Raw genomic sequence first — 24401 nt, 5'->3', positions numbered from 1 at the left:
CCAGTCTTTATTACTGTTTTTTACGGGTGTTGTTTCTCTCTCCAGAAATGTGAGTGTAGACTCGGTTCTACTTCAGCCCACCTGCTGAGCCATTCGCTTCTGTGTGGGTGTCTACTGTTCACTGTTAAGTAACAGGTGTTTTGGCTTTACCAAGGATTTGAAAGCTCCCGGTTCTTTTGGACTTCTGTTGATTTCAGTAGTAGCCTGATTTTATGCAGAGCTAATGACTTTGATTACTATCCCTCCCTCTCCCCATTTTGTGAATTCTTCATCATACTCTTACCAACAAATCTCACTGGAATTCTTGGCTTGCAAGATGGCTCGCAAGATGCAAGTAATGATGGGTTGCTGTTGATGTTTTAAGATATTCACTGGCATTAAGTAACTAAAAAAAAAATTTTTTTTGCAACCTTTGTCTTTTTAAGCATTTTTAGCCCTAATCTTCAGTGGATCGTCTTCAGTGAGTCTGGAGTTTCTATGAGTGTCAGAAATTTTTAAGGTTTCTTTGTTTTATTTTCCTTCATGATCTGTTTTGACAGTTTTGTCTTTGTTAGGAGTAAATGGTTTACTTGAGTACCTAAGTGAAATAAAGCAGATTTTTAAAAAGTAATTTATTTCTGAGTAATGATGGTTACCTTGCAGGTCCTTGGCGTGGTTCCCTTTGACCCTTTTTGATGTTTTAATTTAACTAAGCATCTCAGAATCCTATCTAAAATTGGATGTTAGGGTAAATGACACATAATGCTATCACTGATCACTTTATACAACTACCTCTCTGGTATCTTACATCTCCATGGCATCTGATGGGATACAGTGTGAAATGGTTTTACACATTCAGAATACAGAACTACAAAATTCATGCAGTTTGCTTATGATCACTCCGAAGCCCTTTGTAGATCTACTTTGGGAGCGTAAGTCTTACTTTTTCTGTGTATTCACAAGATCAGTCCATCTATTTAAGAAGAAAACTAGTGGTGTAAGTCTGGAAATATGTACGCAGTTGGTTTATTTAGTTACTTGGAAATACTTGTTTCCAAAAAATGGGTCAAACAAAATTTTTGTAAGGTTATCTTTAAAAAAAAAACGTATCCAGCTATTAAACAGTTTCAAAGTAAAGTTAATCAATACCCTGGGCTTTTCGTTCCTTAATTGTTTTGATCTTTGTGCAGTGATTTCTTACCATTAGTTGAGACAGTAATGAAGCGAAAAACAAGAAATGGGGGGGGGGGGGGGAGAGGCTGCTGGCTTCATCTACAACACAGCCAGGGCCTTTTTTTAAGGTACTATGACTCTTTGAGGTTCCCCCCACCCCCCCGACATTTTTTGTAATCTGTATTATGTTTATTTTATGAATAATGTAATTATTCCCTCAGTACTTAATGAGGGCATTTATTTTGTCTAGTCCATAGAATTCCATGCCAATGCAAGAATTGTTAAACAGCCTCTAGTCTGAAGCTGATACTGAGGGTGGGTGGTCATTATTTTTCTCTTTTTTCTTTTTCTTTTTAATTAAAGGTATTTTGTTTGTGACACTTGTGGTAACCGCTCCTTCTTAAAAAAAAAAAAAAGTATCTTCAGATACCAATTAGAGTATTTTCTTTTAAAACTTTCTGTGGGAATTTGAGATCTGTACAGTATTGACTGACAGAGAGTATTTTGTCAATATTCACACAGTTGGATAATTTACATATTTCTTTCCTACTGGAGACCAAGGAGAGGAAAATGCCCATTGTGCAATTGACTAATTAGGTTTCCTTTAAATATAAAGCAAGTTACATAGTAGTTAAGTGTACTTTAAAATTTTTTGCTTTCCCCCCCCTTTTTTTACATTAAGGAGTATGAGTTAAATCCAATAGCCATGTCAAGAGGAGTAGTATAAGAGTATTTTCTAATTTTGCTCTGGCAGTTCCAATAGAAATCCTTTCCATGGTTGGACGCCTTAGGAAAGGGTACTGAATTTAGAACCATGCTTCAAACTACATGTTTATTACTTCCCAAATCAGATCACACTCTAAGTCCAACATGACTTCTAAGCAGAGTATGAGCTTGAGCTCATGAATTGAGGTTTTTTTTTTGTAATTAGCAAATACTTGCATTAAAAGACTTTTTAAAAAGATTGACAATTACAATTTTTCATTGAGAAATGTTTGAAAATTTAGTGTAGGAGAGAGACACCTTACTAATCTTCCAAACCCAGCCACTGTTAATATCTTCATATATTTACATAGTTGTTCATGCTATATATACCATTTTATGTTCTGCTAAGATTTTTTCACAAGTTATTTAGTTTTTATGAATGTAATTTTCAAGGGCTATATAATATTCCATTGGATAGATGTAAACTGTTTACTTAGCTATTTTCCAATGGTTTGATTATTTTTTCTTTTTTTCCTATTATATAATGTTCTGATGAAAATCTTTGTGCAAATTTTTTTTTTCCTTTCCAGTTTAGAATATTTCCTGGAAGTAAATTTCTGAAGGTGAAGTTGCTAGAACAAAGATCTCAATATTTTTAAGGCTGCTGAGGGGCTCTCTACGAGATGAATGCTGCTGTTTTTTCATCAGTGTGAAATGTTTGTATTTGGACAAGAGGGAAGGAAATCTCTGCTGACTCATGTTTTTATTTTGCACTTTAAACTGATAAGGCCACTTAGCTTTTGACATAAACCAAGGCAGGAAGTACAAAAAGGGACAGAAAAAAAGCTAGTTGTCTTGCCAGGGCCATGGACTCATTTGAGCTTCTTATGTGAAGTTGGTTACTTGTTTGACTTGTATATAAAAAAAATGCTTAGCTCAGGTAAGCAAGAATTAGTCATAAGCCTGTATTTTTTTTGTCTGGGCATGTTTATATGTAGAGATTTGTGATCTTTTCGCTTTAACTTTTGTGAGTGACATCAAGACACTGACCACCCAACTGGGCTCTGTAATATTTGGAGGCAGTAGGTTTTAATTTTTTCTTCTCCCTGTAAGGAGAGATCTTCCTGTACTGAGTATATCAGCTTGGTTGTCTTTCCAAAACATAGGTACAGTCATGCTGATTCTCTGATTTAAAACCTTCCACTTGTCCACAGAATGAGATGTATCCCAGGCCCTTGGTAGTCTTGTCCTGCCCTTCACGTCAGCCTTGTATCATCTCCAAAAGATTAAACCCTGGCATTCCTACCATGTGTGTGTTAGAACAGGCAGTTTAGAAAAGTTATTTACATATTCAGCCTCTAGAGCCAGGCAGTATGAATTCAAGTCCTGGCTCTGCCACTGTAATTGTGTATGCAGCTTTGGATGAGATATTTAACTTTTCTGTATTTTACTTTTCTTACCTGTAAAATAAGGAAAATGATAGTATTTACTTCACAGGCTTTGTTGCTAAGATTAAACTAGTTAGTGTGTGTAAAATGCTTTAAACTGTCTGTCATATAGTGAGCGTTCAAAATGATAGCTCTGTTGTTTCATGAAATTCTGCTTACCCTTTAAGATATTTTCTCTTTGGAAAAAACCTTTGTGAAATCTCAAATTATGTGTTCTCTCCTTTTCTGCTTTTATATATTATCGTTTGTCTTAGTGTGTTTGGGCTACTATAACAGATTACAAGTGGTTTATAGACAACCTAAATTTATTTCTCAAGTTCTGCCAACTGGGAGATTCAAGATCAAGGTGTGGGGAGCTAAGGTGCCTTGTGAAGCCTGCTTCCTCCTCGATGACCTCTTCTCACTGTCACCTCTTGAGGTGGAAGGAAGGAGAGACCTCTCTGGAATCTCTTTTATAAGGGTGCCAATCCTATCACCTCCCAAAGGGCCCACCTCCTCATACTATCACCTTGGGGATTAGGACTTCAGCATATGAATTGGAAAGAGAACACAAACATTCAAACCTTAGCATTGTCTATAGTTATTTTATAGCTTTGATCAGTTAAGGGTGGGCAAATGTACAATACGAACGGGGACACAAAAAAGCCTGGAATTCTCTTTTGAAGGGTGGGTCCCTTGTAGTACAGGCTTTCCCCACTAGGTCAGTGTTCTAGGAATCCATTGGTATTAGCATACCACCCAGCATCGTTGTGAGAGGTTGCGTTTAGATTCAGTGACTTTTTTCGGGGGGGGGGGGAGATTCTTTCATCATGTTTGTTCATTTGACAGGGGATTTACGAGCATACCTGCCCACACCACACTGACTGTTCAGCAGACTTGACCAAACAGGGCATGACCCCTGTGCCCACCCTCTCTGTTCACCTGATCTCACCCCAGGAGACTTTTTGGTTTCCCTGGATGAAAAGTCTCCAAAGGGGAATGTGCTGATATGGAAGCGGTGAAACAAAAGACAGCAGAAGCACTAAAAAGCATAAAAAATGACAAGTTCAAAAACTGTTTTGAGCAATATACTCGATAGGTGTATTGAATTGAACGGAGAGTACTTTGCAGGTGACTGGAGTTTAAACATGTAAGAATAAATACACGATGTTTTATAAATAAATTATGAGGTTTTTGGGTCCCCCCCTTGTACACGGGCTCCCTCTTACTCATGTACCCATGGTCAACCTTTGTACGATCACTGCATTCCTTCTGACTGAGGCCCTGGAGATTACCCAACAAGACTTCTCAGGCCTATAGCATTAGCATGCAGGTTAGCAATTTGCTTTATGGGAGTTAGTTGATTATACATTGCGTCTTCTATTGAATTGTGAATCCCTTCAGGATGTTAGACATCATTGACTCTGTGTCTCCTGGGTCTAGCACAGGGCCAGGCACTTAGCAGGTGCTCAGTACAGCTTTGTTGAGTGAATGTCAGTTTGAATAGTTAAAACAAAAGTCTGGAATGGTAGTTCTTACAACCTACCTCCCAACACATTTGCCTTATATAGCAAGCAGCCATCAGAGTTTGAAATAGTCCAGGTGATTTTGATATAAACTTACCCCTTCTATTTGAAAATTCTTGACTAAAATATTAAAAACCTGCTTTAGAAGTAAAAGAAAGGGATATATAGAATATGAAGAACTATATTTCCTTCATGAATTGTTCCTGGAGGCCTGGAAAGAAGTTGTCTTTCTTGTTCTTTTATGAAACTAACCTTTAGTAAAAAGGAAATTATCATATCAGTAGGTACACTCTGACCAAGTGTAACTTGATAATAGCGTATTTGGCTTTCTCTTTCCTTTTCTGTTAAATGAAAATAATAAACCAGGTATGGTGACTCATGCCTGTAATCTCAGCACTGGGAGGTGGAGTTAAGAAGATTGCCTAAGTCCAGGAGTTTGAGACCAGCCTGGCAACTTGGAGAGACCTTGTCTCTACAATAAATCAAAAAATTATCCGAACTTGGTGGCACATGCCTGTAGTTCTAGCTACTTGGAAGACTGAGGCAGAAGGATCACCTGGGCCCAGCAGGTCGAGGCTGGAGTGATTGTGAGCGTACCACTGCACTCCAGCTTGGGTGACAGAGTGAGACTCCAACTCAGAAAAAAACAAAATAATAGCAACTTCAAAAAGGTAGTAAATTTGGCTGAAACTCTTTAAGAAAGAAAATAGCAAACTCCCTAGAGTCTACTGAATACAGGTGAAGTTCCACCTTGGCCTTCTAAGTTCTTCAGGGAGCAAAATCATTCATCAAACATTTATTGAGAATCTGCTATGTCCCAGTTATTGTGCTAAATTCTAAGATAATAAGAGTTCCTGGATCACTTTCCTGTAGTGAGGAAGATAGATGTGTAGATTATCACAATGTAGCTATAGATTTGCACAATGTACTGCCACATCTGTTCATAATGATTATATTTTTTAATTTCTCCCATTTTATTTGTGTTAATGGTAATTTGTGCCTTCTCTTTATTGATCAGTTTTGCTAGTGGTCTGTCCAGTTTTTATTAGTATTTTCAAAGAACCAACTTTATATAGCTTTTCTTTAGTATAGTTAAAAAAAAATTCTGCTGTATTCTACTTTCTTTGGGTTTAATTTACTGCTGCCTTTTAAAAAAATCTTGTGGCAGATACATATAGAATGTTAGTTTTCAGCTTTTTTCTTTTCTAATTTATGCATTTAAGACTAGATTTCCCTCTTAAGTATGCTTTGAGCCACATCCTACAATTTTTGATGTCATATTTTTACAGTCATTCAGTTTAAAATACTTCCTATTTCCACTGTAATTTCTTCTTCAATCCATGGGTTATTTAAAAGTGGGTTTTTTTCAATAACAATATTTTTGCTGACTTCTAAGTTACTGAGATCAAAGGATCTATTCTTTATGGTTAAAACCCCTTTGATATAGGTTAAGATTTGCTTTATGGTTTATTATATGGTCAATGTGAGTAGGCATGCCATGTGTGCTTGAAAGTACTAAATATTCTACAATTGTTGTGTGCAGTGATCCATATACATGAATTGGATCGAGCTTTTAAACACAATTCTCTTCTATATATATGGATTTTTGTTTGCTTTTTTTAAATCAGTTACTGTGCTAATTGTAACTGACACTGTGGGATTGTGGGTTTGTCTGTCTTTTTCATTGTCAGTTTCTGCTTTATGTATTTTGAAACTTATTACCTAAAAATTTGGGATTTTGAAATTGACATGGTGGATCAACTCAACATTATAAAATTTCTTTTAAAAAAACCCTCTGGTGATGCTTCTTATTTTAAAGTTTATTTTGTTTGAACGGATAGCTATGTGAGCTTTTTCATTAGAATATGCTTAGCCAATCTTTTTCTATCCTTCTGGCTTTCAACCTTTCTGTGTTCTTGTATTTAATATGTGTCTCTTTTAAGTACAATATAGTTAAGTGGTCCCCAGGTCCACCTTTCAGTTGTCATATTTTAGTCTATTTATATTTAAGTAATTGCTTATAGTTTTGGGGTTAGAACTAATCTTATTGTTTCCTATTTGTCTCCACATATTCTTTGGATTAATCATATTTTAAAAAAATAATTCCATGTTTTTAAATCCTCTGTTAGTTTGTTATACTTTTTAACTTATTCTTTGAGTTGTTGCTTTATTATGACATGAATTCTTAACTTGTTATACTAATAATAAATTAATGCTTTACCATGGCCTGGGTAATGCAAGGGCCTTAGAATCCTAACTTAACTTATCCACTTTTGCTCTTATTTTTTAGTTTTATTATTATTATTATTTTGAGTTTCACTCTGTCGCCCAGTCTGGAATGCAGTGGCATGATCATGGCTCACTGCAGCCTTGGTCTCCTGGTCTCAGGTGATCCTTCTACCTCAGCCTCTTGGATAGCAGGGATACAGGCTTACACTACCCCACCCAGCTAAATTTTTTTATTTTTTGTAGAGACAAGGTTTGGCTGTGTTGCCTAGACTGGTCTTGTACTCCTGGGCTCAAACAGTCCTCTCATCTTAAGTCTCTTGAAGTGCTAGGATTACATGCATGAGCCGCCATGTCCAGCTAAGTCATCTATTTTAAGTTTTCATTAGTTGCTGTATTTTTCAGTTCTAGAATTTTTATTTCATTTTTTTAATGGATTCTAGTTAACTGTTAAAATCCTAACCTTGTCTTCTGTTTCCTTGAGATGTTAGTAATCATTAATATTTTAAAGTCTGGGTGGACACACATATCATCCCAGCACTTTGGGAGGCCGAGGTGGGAGAATTGCTCGAAGCCAGGAGTTTGGGACCAGCCTGGGCAATGTTGTTCCTACAAAAAATAAAATAGCCAGGCGTGGTGGCACATACTTGGAGTCCTGGTCACTCAGGAGGCTGAGGCAAGAGGATTGCTCGAGCTGAGGAGCTGGAGGTTGTGGTATGCTATGATGACACCACAGCACTCAAGCCTAGGTGACAGAGCCAGACTCTGCCTCTAAAATAAATAAATGAATGAATGAATGAATCTGGTAACTCCACTATCCGGAACACTTAGGTCTGTATCTATTCTGTTTTGTTTTGGTCATTTGGTCCTGTTTCCTGGTATGCCTGGTAACTTTTGTTTGATTGCTATGCATTGTGAATTAAAAATTGTGGTGGCTAAGGATGATATTCTCTCTCTGGAGAGGACTTATGTTTCTTTTGGCAAGCTCTTAGTGAGCAATACCCATCACCTTGGCTCAGTGTATGATTAAGATGATTCCAGGTTGGGTTTCAGTGCTTATAAAGATCAGTCCACTTCAGTTTTGCCCTTACACTAAGGCATTATCCTTCAGGAGACTCAGCTAGAAGCCTAGAGTATTTACCAGGGCTCTTCCTCGGCAGGCCCTCAGCTCCTGCTTTGGTTTTTGCTGTGGTGTGTGTGTGTGTGTGTGTGTGTGTGTGTGTGTGTGTGTGTGTGTGTGTGTGTGTGTCTCCCCTCAGTGCTGTGAGATTACTGGAAGCTCTGCTTAGTTTTTGAGCCTCTTGGTTGCTACCCTCCACTTGGCTGCTGGACCTCTCGCTACATATGGCACAGGCATTGTCAAGGCCTGGAGAGGAAAAGCAGTGAAGAGTGTTCAGCTCCCTTCGTTGCGTTTTCCTCCTTTCCAGGATCCTGGCCCCTCAAGTCCCGAGTGCCCTGGTTGCGCTTTAAAACCTTTACAAAGCTGGGCGGTTGGTTGGTTGGTTTGGAAGGATGTTGGTCTGATCTGCTGCTGCGTCTTAACCAGAGTTTGTGTACAGTTAATAACCCTTTTAACCTTTTCTCGCCTTTTGTGTTTTCATCTTTGAAGAGTAGGTAGGTTTGAATAAGACAACTTTACTAAAGAATTCGGTACTGTATGTGTTTGTGTGCTTCATTCCTTTTATGCCAATAAAAAGCAAAATTTTTATTTTTATTTATTTTTTTGAGTTGGAGTCTCATGGTGTTGCCCAGGCTAGAATGCAGTGGCACATGCATGGCCACTGCAGCCTCGACCTGCTAGACTCAGGTGATCCTTCTGCCTCAGCCGTCCAAGAAAGCAAAATTTTTAAAGCAGGAGATAAAATATCCTGTCATACTTGTCCTGTAGCCCATAGATACAGGCTTATTTACTAAATAATTACCCTAAAATGTTACTGCATTTATATAGTAGAAATGTCACTTTTTTTTCCCTTTAAGATAAGAAAAACTTGTGGAACAAACCAGAAAATAGTGTTTGTTGATTGAAGTGTGTTTTGAAGTATATTTTTAGAGGTTACAAATAAATTTAAATATAAAACATTACAATATCTGTTGAGAACATGGACTTTTTTGTGCTAAGGTGTGCAGTCTATCCCAGAGCTTATGTGGCATATTACTTTTGTTTTTGTTTTTGTTTTTTTTGTGTTGCAGTCTCACTCTGTCGCCCAGACTGGAGTGCAGCGGCCGCTCCCGGCCACCGCAGCCTCGACCTGCTGGGCTCCGGCGATCCTTCCGCCTCAGCCTTCTGAGTAGCCGGAATTACAGGCATGCGCTACCAAGCCCGGCTGATTTTTTGATTTATTGTAGAGATGAGGTCTCGCTGCCCAGGCGGGTCTCGAACCCACGGGCTCAGGCAATCCACTCACCTCAGCCTCCCAAAGGCGCAGGATTACAGGCTGAGCCACCAAGCCCGGATGGCATATTACTTTTTAAACTGTGCCTCAGTTTACTCGTCTGTCAAGTGGCAATGATTATATTGCCTAGCTCAAAAGATTGTGAAAAGAATTAAATGCTATGTCTGCTTTTATTGCTATAATAAAATATTATAAACTTGGGTGACTTAAACAGCAGAAATGTGTTTTCTCACAGTTCTGGAGGTTGCAGAGTCCAAGATCAAGGTTCTGGACAGTTCAGTTTTTGGTTCAGTTTTTGGTGAGGGGCTCTCTTCTGGCTTGCAGATAGCTGCCTTCTTGCTGTATCTCACATGGCCTTTCCTCAGTGCAGGCGTGTGGGGGCTGAGGTGGGTGGTATGTTGTTCTCTTCCTCTTATAAGACTACCAGCCATATCAGGTTAGGGCCCCACCCTAATGACTTTATTTATTTTTTACTTTAATTTCTTCCTTAATGACTCTGTCTCCAAATACAGTCACATTGGGGGTTAGGGCTTCCACATACGAATTTCAGGGAAACACAATTCAGTGCATAGCATACTGTAATACATAAAAGTACTTAAAATGGGCCTAGTGCATAGTAATTACTTAATAAATGTAGTTGTTTGGTGAAGTTTATTTTAAACATTTTTTTCCTTCTTTCTTTTGTAGGTGCTACTTTGGGTTACTGTTTGAAACACTAGGAATGGTAATTTCTACTTTTCAGGACCTCAAATTAAGAAGCTAAAGAGAATCATATGTAAACAAACTGAAATCTCTTCTGCCCTTTTGCATTGGAGGCTCCTTTATTTCACCATACCAAGGAGTATATAACGAGTGCAGTCATTATGAATGTGACGAGCTTATTTTCCTTTACAAGTCCAGCTGTGAAGAGACTTCTTGGGTGGAAACAAGGTGATGAAGAAGAAAAATGGGCAGAGAAAGCTGTTGACGCGCTGGTGAAAAAACTGAAGAAAAAGAAAGGTGCCATGGAGGAACTGGAAAAGGCCTTGAGCTGCCCCGGGCAACCCAGTAACTGTGTCACCATTCCCCGCTCTCTGGATGGCAGGCTGCAAGTCTCCCACCGGAAGGGACTGCCTCACGTCATTTACTGCCGTGTGTGGCGCTGGCCCGACCTTCAGAGCCACCATGAACTGAAACCACTGGAATGCTGTGAGTTTCCTTTTGGTTCCAAGCAGAAGGAGGTCTGCATCAACCCCTACCACTATAAGCGAGTAGAAAGCCCTGGTAAGTGAGTCCTTCTGTGTTGCTGTGCTTCATGCGAACAGCAGCAGGTGTGTGTTGTTCAGAACATCCGAACGATCCCTTTTCTGGCTTTTAGTTGTAATTTTAAAATATTTGGAGAATTGTGTGTGTGTGTGTGTGTGTGTGTGAGAGAGAGAGAGAGAGAGAGAGAGAGAGAGAGAGAGAGAGAGAGAGAGAGAGAGCGAGAGAGCACATGAGAGCGCATGAGAGCGCCCTTGATGTTTCATACATTTTAACAGCTTAGTTCTTTCCAATTAACTTCATGTCTTAGAAGCAGGTTATGAAAATTGTCATTGCAGTGCTAATACCTCTAATTTTTTTTTTAAGTTGGGGTCTCATTGTGTCACCCAGGCTGCAGTGCTGTGGCACAGCCATGTCTTGTTGCAACCTTGACCTCCTGTGCTCAGGCAGTCCTACCTCAGCCTCCTGAGTAGCTGGGACTGTAGGCGTGTGCCACCATGCCCAGCTAATTTTTGATTTTTTTTTTTGAGTTGGAGTCTCACTGTTGCCCAGACTGGAGTGCAGTGGCCACTCTTGGCCACTGCAGCCTCGACCTGCTGGGCTCTGGCGATCCTTCCGCCTCAGCTGGAACTAAGGCGCGCGCTACCACACCCAGCTAATTTTTTTGATTTATTGTAGAGATGAGGTCTCACCTGCCCAGGTGGGTCTCGAACCCACGGGTCTCGAACCCACGGGCTCAGGCAGTCCACTCACCTCAGCCTCCCAAAGATGCAGGATTACAGGCTGAGCCACCGACCCTGGCTAATTTTTGATTTTTTATAGAGACAAGGTCTCGCTCTGTCACCAGGCTAGTCTCAAACTCTTGGGCTCAAGTACTTCTCTGGCCTTGGCCTCCCAAAGTTCTGGGATTACAGGCATGAGCCACCACACTTGGCCTAATACCCTAATTTTTAATAAACTGTTTAATTTATAAACTTATATTTTATGTTTCACATTGGTTCTGTGCATTTCTCTAGACAAATTTGGCTATGCATTTATTATAAGAGAAGAAAATCAGGAAAGAAAAGAAGCCCAGTGTTGCTGTCTACGTGCTTGAGGGAGGTACATCACGAGGGCAGTTGCCAGCACCTTGTACCATTTTGTACTAAAGAATCGCACATCTCTGATGGAATTTTGCTGTGGCATGTTCCCTTTGGAGAATATGGAAGAATTATGTTCTGCTGTGGAAACGTTTGATACTATTGCTTTATGATATTTCTAGTTTTTACATATATGAGCTTTTGAGAGGGTATAGTAAAGGCTCTATTTTAAAACTTATATGGTTTTGCCCTCAAGTTAGAATCTGCATTCTAGACAGTTGGATCAATTGGAAAGTGATTAGCTAGTCAAGCATTTAAATATCTCATTGTCAGATTGGGACCAATTCTGTTGATGGATTGGCTATTAATAGCTACTGGGTTACCAAGGGCTTCCTGGCTATGTATTAGAATCACATGGCTCCCCTCCCAGAAATCCTGATCATGGGATAGCCTGGCAGTCTTTGTTTTTAACAACTACTTCACTTGTTGCTGATAGAGCTATTAGATTGGTGTTTGGAAATTACTGAACTCGATCATGTAATAACATGGGTTTCAAATAAAAGGCATTCTATGTTTTTTGTGGAATATTTAAGACATGCCAAAAAATAACTTAAAGACTAGAGAAAAATATAACAAACATCTCTGTATCACCACTTATTTTGAGAAATAAAAAGTTACACATTAAATTGAAATCCCTGTGTATGCCCCTCTGATCCTTTTTTCTTCGGTAATCATTACAGTATTCATAATCTGATGCTTATTATTCAAAACTATGCATACTTTCTACTGTTATTATGCATGCATGAATCCTTGGCTTTATGTTATATTTTGTATATTTTTAAATGTTATATGATGATATTGGAGTTTCCTTCTACAACTTGTTGGGGTATTCATCCAACATTATGTCTTTGTGGCTTTTAGATTATATACTTTAGGATTACCTTGTCGAGTTCTGTGAAAAGCCCTCCCAGAATTTACTGGAATTTAATTGATTTCATTTGGGGTGGTTGATGTAGTATGCTCTTGAACATAATGTTATTTAGTACTCAAGTTTTATCCATACAGTCCTTGCACATCTTTTCTTAGATTTATTTCTAGATAACTGGTTTTTATTGTATCCTTTTTCAAAGTTATTTTTGTTGCAATTGCTTTTGGCAAGGAGCATAGTTGCTTTTTGTCCAATGACCATGCTGCATTCTCCTTATTAGCTCCAATAGACATTATTTACTGCTTTTTATACCACCTGTGATGCATAAAAAAAAAAAAGCTTAACATAAAGATACATGGTCCTCTTTTAGCCAGAAGTTGAAATGGAGCTAAGAGTTTTGGAGCATAAAAAGTAGTATATGAGTAATATGTACAAACAACACTATTTAGGCACATGATTTTTTGATCTCTGTAGTAACTTTAAGAAATACATAGCAGAGAGTTTAACTCTACTGAACTAGCAGCAAAAGTGAGTCCCCTACAAATTAAGTATCCTGTGTCAGAGAACTAGAAAGGAGAGGCATTTTGACATGAAAGGTATTCTGGAGCCAAGATTCACTAGGAAACCCCCGGAATATGTCTTCTCCATCCATGCAGCCCTCACACTACTCGACCTTCCAGGATTTCATCTTGCCCTGCAGCAACTGCCTGCCAACTGGTCTTCCCCTCTAGTCCCTCATCTATACTGCAGAGGAGGGACCTTTCAAGATGCAGCTATGATCTTGTTGACTTCCTGCTTCCCACTGCTCTTGAGAAGTCCTGTATAGAGTTCTGCACGTTCTTGTCCTTGCCTGCTCTCAACTTCCGTCCACTCTTGCATGCTTTGTGTGCTGAAGTTTTATAGACACACTCAGTGCACGGATCCCCTCCCTGTGTCTGTTTCTCCTTCTTCTTGACCCAACTCAGGCTTAACTTACCCTTCAGGTCTGTGTGTGAGGGAGGTCAGTTTCATTGGGAAGCCCTTCTTGATACCTCCTTCCCCATACCTGTCCCCGGCTACCCCAGGGGAGGTTAGGTCACCTCATAGCAACCTGAATTTCTTCAGAATGTTCCTCACACTTACAGTCATTTTTCTGTTGGTCTTGATTGAAGCTCCATGAGGACAGGGACCATATGTATTATTGACGTCTCTATTTTCAGCAGCTAACATAGTTCAACACATTTTTGCTGTTAATTGAAAATGTTGATTTTAATTTATCTGCATGGTCGGTCATTTGTCCGATTTTTAAGAGATTTTTCAGTTTGTACCATTTGTTCATCATCTTCCCTTCTTTGGTCATTTCGTGACATTATTAACACCTTTGATGCAAGATGAAAAGTTAAAACCAATACTGAGATGATTTTCTGTCTCTTAATATCTTATATGGTCTAATAACAAGTTGGGGAGGAGATGGAAAACTGACTAAAATAGGTATTTTGAGACTCCATGTCATTTCAGCCTTTTCTACCCAAGAATCTTGTGTCATGCATAGAGTAGAACGTTCCTGAATACTTTGAGACTGAGGCTAAGATGTATTTAATTTGAGCATATCAGAGTTTTACTTGTATTTTTCATATTGTGAATTGACTGATGTGAGAATTGGAACAAATGGGCTTTTTCCAGAGGCCACTAAGAAGCAGTCCCTAGACCTTTCGGGGAGAAGCTAAATCAAATTGCAAGGGGGCCTTAGATGCTCACATGCCAGAGCTGGATAGGTATTTCCCACCACAAAGCCCCAGGGAGCACACCTAGATACTGTTTCTGTGCAATAGGAAAAAGAGGGTCTGGAATTCTAAGCTCCACACAGACAGCTCAACACTGAATTATTTTGAACTATGTAACTATTTTACCTCAGATGATATATTTCAAAGAACAGGTTAGCAGTTTGAGCCTAACATAGTTAAGTCTCCCAAAATTTGGTGTTTTCTTTGAGATCCAAATGATTCTTGAGAAAAAAACTGAAAAATTGAGAGTACACAGAAGGCTTAGAGTGAATTTCCAAGTGTGATCCACAGACTAGTAACATCAGCATCACTGCAGAACTTGTTAGAAATGAAATTATTTTTAATTGACAATAATTGTATGTATTTATGGGGTACAGTGTGATATTTTGATACATGTACACACTGTGGAATGATAAAATGAGGCTAATTAACATCCATCACCTCCCATGCTTATATTCTTTGTGGTGAGAACATTTTCAATCCACTCTTCTAGCAATTTTGCAATATACAGTATGTTACTAACCATGTCATGCAGCAGATCACCAAAACCTATTCCTCTTGTTTAACTGAAACTTTGCATTTTTTTTGAGCAACATCTCTTCTTTCCATGTTCACCTGCCAACCTCCCGTAGTAACCACCATTTTAATTCTACTCTATTTTTATGAGTTTGACTTTTTAGGATTTTACATGCAGTTGAGGTCATATGGTAGTTCTCTTTCTGTGCCTGGCTTATTTCACTTAACATAATGTCCTCCAGCTGTTGCAAGTGACAGTTTCCTTCTTTTTAAAGGCTGAATAATATTTTATTAGAAAAAAATGCTTAACATCGTTAAGTATCAGGGGAATGCAAATTAAAACCGCAGTGAGCTACCACCTCACACCTGTTAAAATAGCTACTATCAAAAAGATGGAAGATACCAGCATTGGCAAGAATGTAGAGAAAAGGGAATCCTTGTATACTATTGGCGAGAATGTAACTTGGTATAGCCGTTTTGGAAAACAGTATGGAGGTTCCTCAAAAAATTACAAATAGGACTATCCTATCAGCCAGCATTCTCACTGCTGAATGTATTCAAAGGAAGTGAAATCTGGTATGTCAAAGAGATGGCTGTACTCTCGTGTTCATTGCAACATTATTTATAGTAGCCAAGATACGGAATCAACCTAAGTGCTCGTCACTGGATAAGTGACTAGAAATGCAAACTCTAAAACCCTTCCACAGACCTACAATACTGAATCAAACTCTGGGAATGGGGCCAGCAATCTGTGTTTTAAGAAATTCTCCTGGTGATTCTGATACATGCTAAAGTTTGAGGGCCACTGGTTGAAGGTGTCCATGCAAATCCATTTGTCTAGGTAAAGTTCTCTCTCAAAAGTGATGATGAGGAATTAGTCTTTTAAAAATCTTTCAGCATTTTAATTTTGCATGTTTTGATACAAATAGAAAATTGACTTGCTCTTTCCAGAATGTTTCTTCTGCCAATATTCACCAAGATTAGTACTGTGATACAATGGGATAAGGTATCTTTAAGTGGGTAAGGAAGTGGGAAGAAAGCCATGCTTTGTTACTTGGTTCACTGCAAGTTTTGGAATTATTCCTTTGGATATCTTGTACTGTCTGGTTTTTTGACCAAAAATATTATGGAGTTAGGTAATTGTTACTTTTCCTTAACCTATGCCATTTATTTTCAATCCACTCTTCATTGAAAATGAATAAATGCCATTTATTTTCAATCCACTCTTCATTGAAAATGCAGCTAGCTCAACTTGCAGCTCAGTCGCACTCGTGCTGTTCCTGAAGCTAGCCGTTGTGCCTGGTGTGCAGCGAAGGCACGGGTGCCCTTGGCATACTCTCATTTTGTCGCAGAATAGTAAAAAGACAAGAGTCGAAATTTAATTTATAAGAAATAAATGGGAAAAAACAAACTCACAGAAACACTTTGCTACCACCTCCCACCTGTTAAAATAGCTACTATCAAAAAGATGGAAGATACCAGTGTTGGCAAGAATTTTTTGTAATTAATGGCAAAAGTGTACCAAGGGTCTTCTTTTTTGTTGTAAGGTACTACCTTGACCCCTACTGAAAATACATCTTTGGGAAAGTAGAAAATGTTAGGAATTTCTTCTTCTGCGAATATGTAAACACTTACAGGAAAGAGGAAGTTCGTGGAGCTTCTGAAGACTGTGACCCTGCTGATGTAACAGGTGGACTATTTACTTGCACTTTTACTAGCCTTCAGAGTCAAGGCTACTTATTAGTGGCTGAATTAAATGTGGGTTTTCTTTACCAAAGTAAATGCTGACTGTGGTTTAGTAAGTCATCTAACTGTGGTGTTAAGACCACTTGGTTGTTATCTGCCGCTGTTGAAATGCCTTAATGAAGATTTCCTGCCATTTGACTTGCTTTTTTTTTCATGGTTTTCATATGGCTCTTGAAAATTATCTTCTCCACTTTGAACTTAATCAACTTGAAAGGCCATATTAAACCTGAGGTTGGAATTCTGAGATTTAAATTTTGATCTTTCAAGTAACACCCTGGAGTTAGCTTCCAGGTGCTTTCGTTTTCAGCATAATGGCTGCCAGCTGTCTAAAATGAAAATACTGCTACAGTCCTCTCCACCTGTTGACTGCATGCGTATTTTGACTCCTTGGCTGTCTCAGCCCATGTAGTTCTTGTCCTGGTAAATTTTACCTTGAAGATAAAGTCTTAAAATCATAGAAATGAGGAACACATTTGTTGCTACCAGGGTCTGAGGAAGGAATGGGGACAGGAGGGTACGGATGTGACAATAGATGAGCAAACCGAGGGGTTCTTAGGAGTGATGGAGAGTGATGTGTCCTGGCTGTCTGTATTCTGACTGTGAAATAAAGGTATGCAGGATTTCTCTGTTATTCTGACAACTGCATGTGAATCTACAATCATCTCGAATTAGCAAATGGTGTTCCACGAAAATGCAGCTAGCTCAACTTGCAGCTCAGTCGCACTCGTGCTGTTCCTGAAGCTAGCCGTTGTGCCTGGTGTGCAGCGAAGGCACGGGTGCCCTTGGCATACTCTCATTTTGTCGCAGAATAGTAAAAAGACAAGAGTCGAAATTTAATAAAATTAAGAAATATCTTTTTAAAAAACAAAAATGGTAGTATTTTTTTTTAAAGCGTTGCTTTACCATATTGCGAATGGTCAGTGATAACAAAACTTTAGTCTAATTAAAGCCTTTCTTTAAAGTCTTGCATGAGTCTATACTTTTGGAATTAAATGTAGGTTTGCATGTAGTGGGAAAGCCCTGACTTCTCTTCAGGTTCATCCGAGTGGTGATGCCCCGGGATCTAGTCATTGAGGTTGTCAGCCTTATACCAAAATATCATCACTGCAAGTGTTTTGAAGATTTGGGATGAATTAGCAACAGTGTTAACTATAAAATTAAAATAAGCCATTATGCCATGTGTCCGTGTACATCTAGGTTTCCTTCGTGCAGACATTCATAGCACAAATACAGCTCCTCCGGAACTGTGCCCATCCCCAGGGACTGGCCTATGATGACAGCACCTGTGCTAAATTGACTAGTAGAGGTGTGGGCAGAGGATGTAGCTAATCTGTAAACCTGAGAGTAATCACATAACCGCTCACTCACTCGTTGAATTATAACATTGTATTGCAGCCTCTGTGGTGGTGCAGATACACTGTATACATATATTTTGTTATACAAAGGATTTAAGTCAGTTTACAGAGACACAACAAAATAGAAAACTATTACTAATAAAGTATACCGTGGAAAATAAAATGAAAGGTCAAGGCTAAGGAAAACTAGCATATATGTGTTCCATAGGAGTTGCCATGATACAAATATCCGCTACTGTGCATAGTTACATGTTTGTAATCCTAGCCTGCATGTTTCTCTCATTCTTTTGGCATGGGGGAGAGATGTGTATAATATGGAGATGAAGGAAGAATGCTTTAAAAATCAGGAGGTGCGGATCAACGCTTTTGTGCCTGGAGGTGAGGCGGCGCTGCTGAGGCAGTGCCAGGGGCTTCCTGCAGGAGGCGGGCCTTGGAGCCAAGAGAGTGCACTGCCTTTGCACCTGCTCTTCCCTGGCTACCCCGGGCTCCTTTCTTCCGCCCACGTGGAAGTTCTTTTTTGAAAAAGCACTGGTTCACATCTTAGACTTCTATCCATGTTCCGATTCATACTCGACATACAGCCAAGTTGACATGGAGCTTAGACAGTGAACTTTCGCCAAGATTTTATCATTGGCATTTGGCTTCAGTTTGCTAATATTATCATAGTCATCTATAACATTACTAGAATCAGATGAAGTAAAACAGTCATGAGTAGGATTTTATACCCAGATCTTTTAGTGGTCTTAGTCTTAAGTCCCAGGCAAAATGTGAAGTTTGTGATTTTGATTTTTTTTTCCCCCTGAGCAAGTGTTCTTAAGTGTATTATTTGGGGCATTTGTTCTGGGTTGTTTATTAGTTGACGGACAGATACCATTTACAACATAAGTTGTAAAAGTACATAAGTTATATCAATTGAAGCAGACATCTAGAAAACCACATTATGATTTGTTTCTGGGTAGGATTTTTCTATTGGCAAATCTCCAATTTGAAATTTTAAAACAGTAGATTATAGACAAATTATTTTTCCTATACTTTTGCTTTTCTGACCTTTATCTTTCACTCATTACTTTTCTTCTTCTTCCATACTTCTTCTTGGATTTCTGCACTATTAGGTGGGCAGGAGAAGATATTTGCAGATCTTCCTGATTCATTTAAAGTGCAGCTGTCTTCCACCCTCCATTGCTAGATCATAGAGCAGGAAGAACACCAACCAGCAAGCAGCTATTAAAAACAAAACAAAAAAAAACTGAAGAAAAACAGCAATTTTGAAAACCTTGGAAAAACATTTGTCATAATATTTGAAATTACGGGGAGGACCCCCCAAAACCTGGAATTTATTTATGAAAAATTGTATATTTATTTTCATGTTTAAAATAAATGTTTATTTAAAAAAAAATAAAAACATGCTTAAACTTCGGTCACCCTTCAAAGTATTCTGTTTGATCCAATACACCTATCGAGATGCTTTTTCCGTTACTTCAAAACCATTTTAAACTCGTCAGTTTCTATGCCTTTTAGTGCTTCTGCCGTTTTTTGTTTCACCTCTTCCACGTTGGCAAAATGTTTCCCTTTGAGGACTATTTTCATCCAGGAAAACGCAAGTTGCTCAGGGTGGGATTGGGTGAATAGGGAGGGTGAGGCATGGGGGTCATGTCGTTTCTGGTCAAAAACTGCAGAACACTCAGCTTGGTGTTCGTGTTTGTAGATCTTCCATCATGAAATGGTTACATATGTTGAAAGAATCTCCAGAAAAATTCACTTTAGCCAAATACAGCCTCTCACAACAGAACTAGCTGGTACACTGATGCCGATGGGTTCCTAGGACACTTGCCTAGTGGGAGAAGTCTGCACTAAAAGGGGCCTATCCCCCAAAAGATAAATTTGGGGTTTGGGGGGGTTCCCCTCACAAAAGGAAAAACCTGGCTAATACTTCCAAGACTAGCTTTAGGTGAAATAATAATTGAGACCTTGGGAGTGCTGCTTTTTGGCTTATTATTCCCACATGTGGGTCATCCTCAATGATTTCTTGTAGGTTTGAGGAAATTTTATGTGTGGTTGGAACTAGGGAGAGTCACAGATGATTTGTCCCAAAGTCAGGAGTGCCCTGTGCCCTTGATAGACACTTGACCTTTTTGAGCTTGTGTTTGCCGACCCATGAAATAGGAGTGATTCTGCCTATTTTCCAGGGTTGTGGCGAGGATTGAATATTTTATTTATGTACTAATGCATTCTTGAAACATAACGTGACTAAAACAGTGATATAAAGAACATAACTTCTTTGTATGTATTTCTTACAATAAAGCAAAATTTGTAATGTGAGCAAGTTTTCACTAAACAGTTATTCAGAAAACTAATGATAATTGTTATAATAAAAATGGTAACAACGTTAAAGTAGCTACTTTTTATGCTTACTGTGTGCTGGGCACTGTGCTTATCACTTCCCAGCTATCTCATTTAATCCTGACCACAACTATAGGAAGTGGGGACCTGCGAGGCCACTGAGATGCAACGTTTGAGTAAGTTGTCACACAGCTTATAGCTTATGAATTAGTCTAACCCCAAATCCGTGCTGCTAACCACTGTACTGCTTCCCAAAATAAGTGCTTTCCTCTGTCATCAATTTTTTTCTCTTCAACAAAAAGGAGGAGCAGCCACAGTTTTTAGTAGTAGAGCATGTGATCGCTAAAATACAAATGTGCACCAGCTGTGGAGTTTGGGGCTGAGAGTCCACAACTGCGCTTCCAGTACTGATGAAGGCTTTATTGGCATTTATTTCCCATTGGTCAGTAATCTTCATTAGGTAACAGGTAGCTCAGTGTCATGAAATGTATTTAATGGAATCAAATTTGAGTTCAGAATGAGCTGAATATAATTAATTCAGCTGCAATTACAAATAAAGCAGAGCTTGGTGTAACAGCTGGGTTCGCATTTATGTATCAGTAATGTCATCGATGGTTAGGCACGCCAGGCCCACTGCTCTGTGTAAGGTTGTAAGGATGACTGTCCCTCACTGGGAGTTTACCATAGCTCAGGAACTTTGTTAAAACTAATCAGTGCGCCACCGTGAGAGACACCATAGCACAGTGGTTAAGAGCTTTGATTATGGTGCCAGGCTGCCTAGGTTTGAATCCTTTCTTTACTGGTTATTGGTTACATCTCAGGCAAGTTTCTCTGTCTCTGTCTGTCTCTCCCTCTCTCCCTGTCTCCCTGTCTCCCTCTCTCCCTCCCTCTGTGTGTGTGTGTGTGTGTGTGTGTGTCTTTCTCTCTCCTTTTCCACTTTGATGAAGTGGAAATGATAGTGACTCCAGGATCAGAGTTGTTATGAGGTTAAATGACTTAGTCTCAGAGTATAGCACCTGGCATATACATGTATAAGCATTATATACATATTAAAGAGAAAACCTGACAGAAGTAATAGTGTTCCCATTTTACTAATAAAAGTGAGACTTACATAGTAAATTGCCCCAGTTAATTGGCTAGTGATTAATTGAGCAGAATTTCCAAATTTGGAACTCAGAACTAAGACCTGCCTCTGACTATTGTTGTACTTCATGTGTGGCTTATGAGGGATTTCTCTTTTTGTTCTCCTGATGATTTTACCCTGAAGCTTTTTTCTGTCTCTGGCAACTTTTGAAGTCGCTAATAACATAGCATCTTCCTTCTGTGGCAGTACAACAAATAAATATTTGGCAAAGGAAAGGAAACTACTGGGGTAAGGGTAGGAAGAGAAGAGACAGAGCTGGGTTGAGAAGCTGCTGTGTGCTGGCTCTGGTCCTCACAGTGCTATGGGGGCCTGCTGTCCCCTCATGTGCCCTGACTTACACCTGGGTCCCTACAGCTAGGGCCCTGGGCTGAACTGATCTAAGGCCTGTACTTCTTCCATGACACTATGCTGCTTGACCAGCAAAACTGGACACTATAACTTTTCCCATATAAGGCCATGCCAGTCTTTCTCATGGGATTCTGATTTAAATCTGCATACCACCTAAGAATCTGGACCAACACCATGTAGAGTTTTTTAGAAGGGAAAAGGATGATCTCGAAATTTGACTTAAGGTGAAAAATTTGATAGTTCAAGTCCTACACCCAGAGACATGCACAGGGCAAGAAACCTAGGTCTATGGCCAGTGCGTATAGTAACCCCTCATTTCCTTTCACCCAAACTTCCTGAAGGTTCTACTTTGTTATAACTGGAATGAGGTATGAGAATCTGCATTTTTAAACAAGTATTTTGTTCGTTCAGATAGAGAGACTCTGAGGACTACACTGAGACAGACTGGTCTATATTATTCAACTTATAACAAACAGGTCAGGACTAGTAATATATCTCACAAACATAAATTAATTGAAAGAATATGTATTAAGGACCTAGCATGGGTCAGACAGAGGGTGATACACAAGAAAAAATAATTATGGTGTAGTTGAGGTAAAGGCAAATTAGCAATAAAATGTTGCAGATACTACAGTGAACGTCTGTTTAGGGCACAAGTGACCACAAAGAGGAATCCATTTCTATTGGAGGTAGGCAGAAAGACCAGGAAAGCCATCATAGAGACGCCATTCCAACTGAGTCTTGGAAATATGACCAAGTATTCCAAGTGAAGAAACAGAAGCAGAAACCAGCAAATGGTGACTGCAGACAGCTGGGGAGTACAGTGAGAGATGGTTCCCCCCCCAAAGAGAGGCTGGAGCAGGAAGCTGCAGGTCATGGAGCTAGACAGATGCCCTGCGGGTGCGTGTCTCCCAGATAGGGTCCATCTGGTATACAGAAAGGGAGTTGCTGGCCTGGCATTTTCTAGGAAGTTGGGTCATCAAATGTTGAGTCATATTTAGGCTATTTGTAAGCAAATTTAATGGTTTGTTTTTTAAAGCTTGAGGATGCTGTGATTGAATACAATTTATTTCTCTACTTATATTCAAATTGTGTTCACATACTTGTCTTGTATTAATATATTTGTAATTAAGTGTCATTGTATTCCTAGAAAGTAAACACTACCTTTAGGCAAAACAATCTTATCTTTGAAAAAGATGTTCTCCCAAAACACTACCCAGAAGAATGGAAAGAGAATTTAAAGAATAACATCCACAATCTTTCCGGTTTTATAGGGCTAAGGAAAGTGGCAGCGGTTATGAGCAGCCCTTGATTCAAATCCTGGCCCTCAGTTTCGCAACTGTGTGACCTTGATGGGCTGCTTAGCTAGTCTGAGCCTGCCGCTTGTCTGTACACGGAGATAGCTGCTGTGGGGATTCAGCTGCTGCTGGAAATCCTGTGGGTAGGGGCAGTGTCTGCTGGGTTGGCTCTGTGTCTACACTGCTCTGTGCGATGGAGGTATACGCAGTGGTCATTGAGCCCAGGGAGCTTTATCCAGTATTTCAGACCCTTCCTGTTATCACCCCATCACCAATAAGCAAAAAGGTAAAACTGCCATCATTCAGAGACTTTTGGCCATTATATATTTTCACTGAAATTTAACCTTGATTGAGGTTCTGAGAATCATTTCTTCAGTGTAATATTTATCTGACATATCCTGAGGTAAGAGATTTTATTTCATAAATGTGGATACTGTTAATTTTAAATCGCCTTACTGATTCTAGCACTTCCTACTTGAAATGTCTCTGTTTTGAAAGTCACTGAACATACCCTATCCAGGGACATCTGTGTCTGTATAGACATCCTATTGGGCACAGCTACTTTGACAGCCTGCCCTCCCATCCTCAGTGAGACTAGCTGCAGCTCACTGCCCCACCGCCTCTCAGGCCATTCTTCAACTAGCCCAGGGCTACTTTTCTGCTCTTAGGTGGCCCCACTGAAATGTCCTGAGACTCAGCTCCTGCCTAGGATGGAGCTTTGGTAGACATAGAGCAGTAGTATCCTTATCAGTCAGACGACCCCTTGGAGAGCAAGTTCTTTGCTTTTTTGTATGAGGACATTGAGACCCTAACGGGCTGAGTGGTTGACTCAGAAACTCAAAGGTAGCCATCATAGGGAGGACTAGAAGTCGGTGTCTTGACTCTAACCTGTCTCTACTCTTGAGAACGAGAAAGCATTTCTGTATGGCCAGTTAGCTTGTTTGCCATTCTGGCTATGTGAACAAACATATCAGAAGTCTCTTGTGTGTTTAAAATGAAAAAAAAAAAAAATGCTTTTCACGAACATTTGGCAACCCAGGTGGGGATTTGTCAGATTTAGCATCATCACTAGACTACCACCGACAGTTTGGTGGTAGAATTTCCAGCAGTACTTTAAAGTCTGAAAAAGCTCTCAGATCTGAACTGCAATGTTTTCCCGAGCTCAGCCCCTCTACAATTGTAGCTGTTCTTTTTTATTCTTTTCCTTGTGCCT

The 24401-nt window shown here is 39.4% G+C and overlaps 1 protein-coding gene across 3 annotated transcripts in view; it reads left to right on the top strand.

Moving 5' to 3' along the window:
• Nucleotides 1-24401, top strand: part of SMAD1 (SMAD family member 1) — a 72808-nt gene that overhangs the window by 22240 nt on the left and 26167 nt on the right. For 2 of the 3 annotated variants that reach the window (XM_021719283.1, XM_008071513.1), the window contains exon 2: nt 10117-10692. In XM_021719283.1, the coding sequence (XP_021574958.1) occupies nt 10293-10692 (400 nt within the window). In that variant the 5' untranslated portion in view covers nt 10117-10292. The remainder of the gene's footprint in view (nt 1-10116; nt 10693-24401) is intronic. The other variant, XM_008071514.1, reaches the window with a different exon arrangement.

This window comes from Carlito syrichta, unplaced genomic scaffold, assembly GCF_000164805.1.
Source record: "Carlito syrichta isolate Samal-C Ts95f unplaced genomic scaffold, Tarsius_syrichta-2.0.1 Scaffold314352, whole genome shotgun sequence".
Taxonomy (NCBI): Eukaryota; Metazoa; Chordata; class Mammalia; order Primates; family Tarsiidae; genus Carlito; species Carlito syrichta.
The sequence above is the reverse complement of the archived record's forward strand: the minus strand, read 5'-3'. Positions and strand labels throughout refer to the sequence as shown.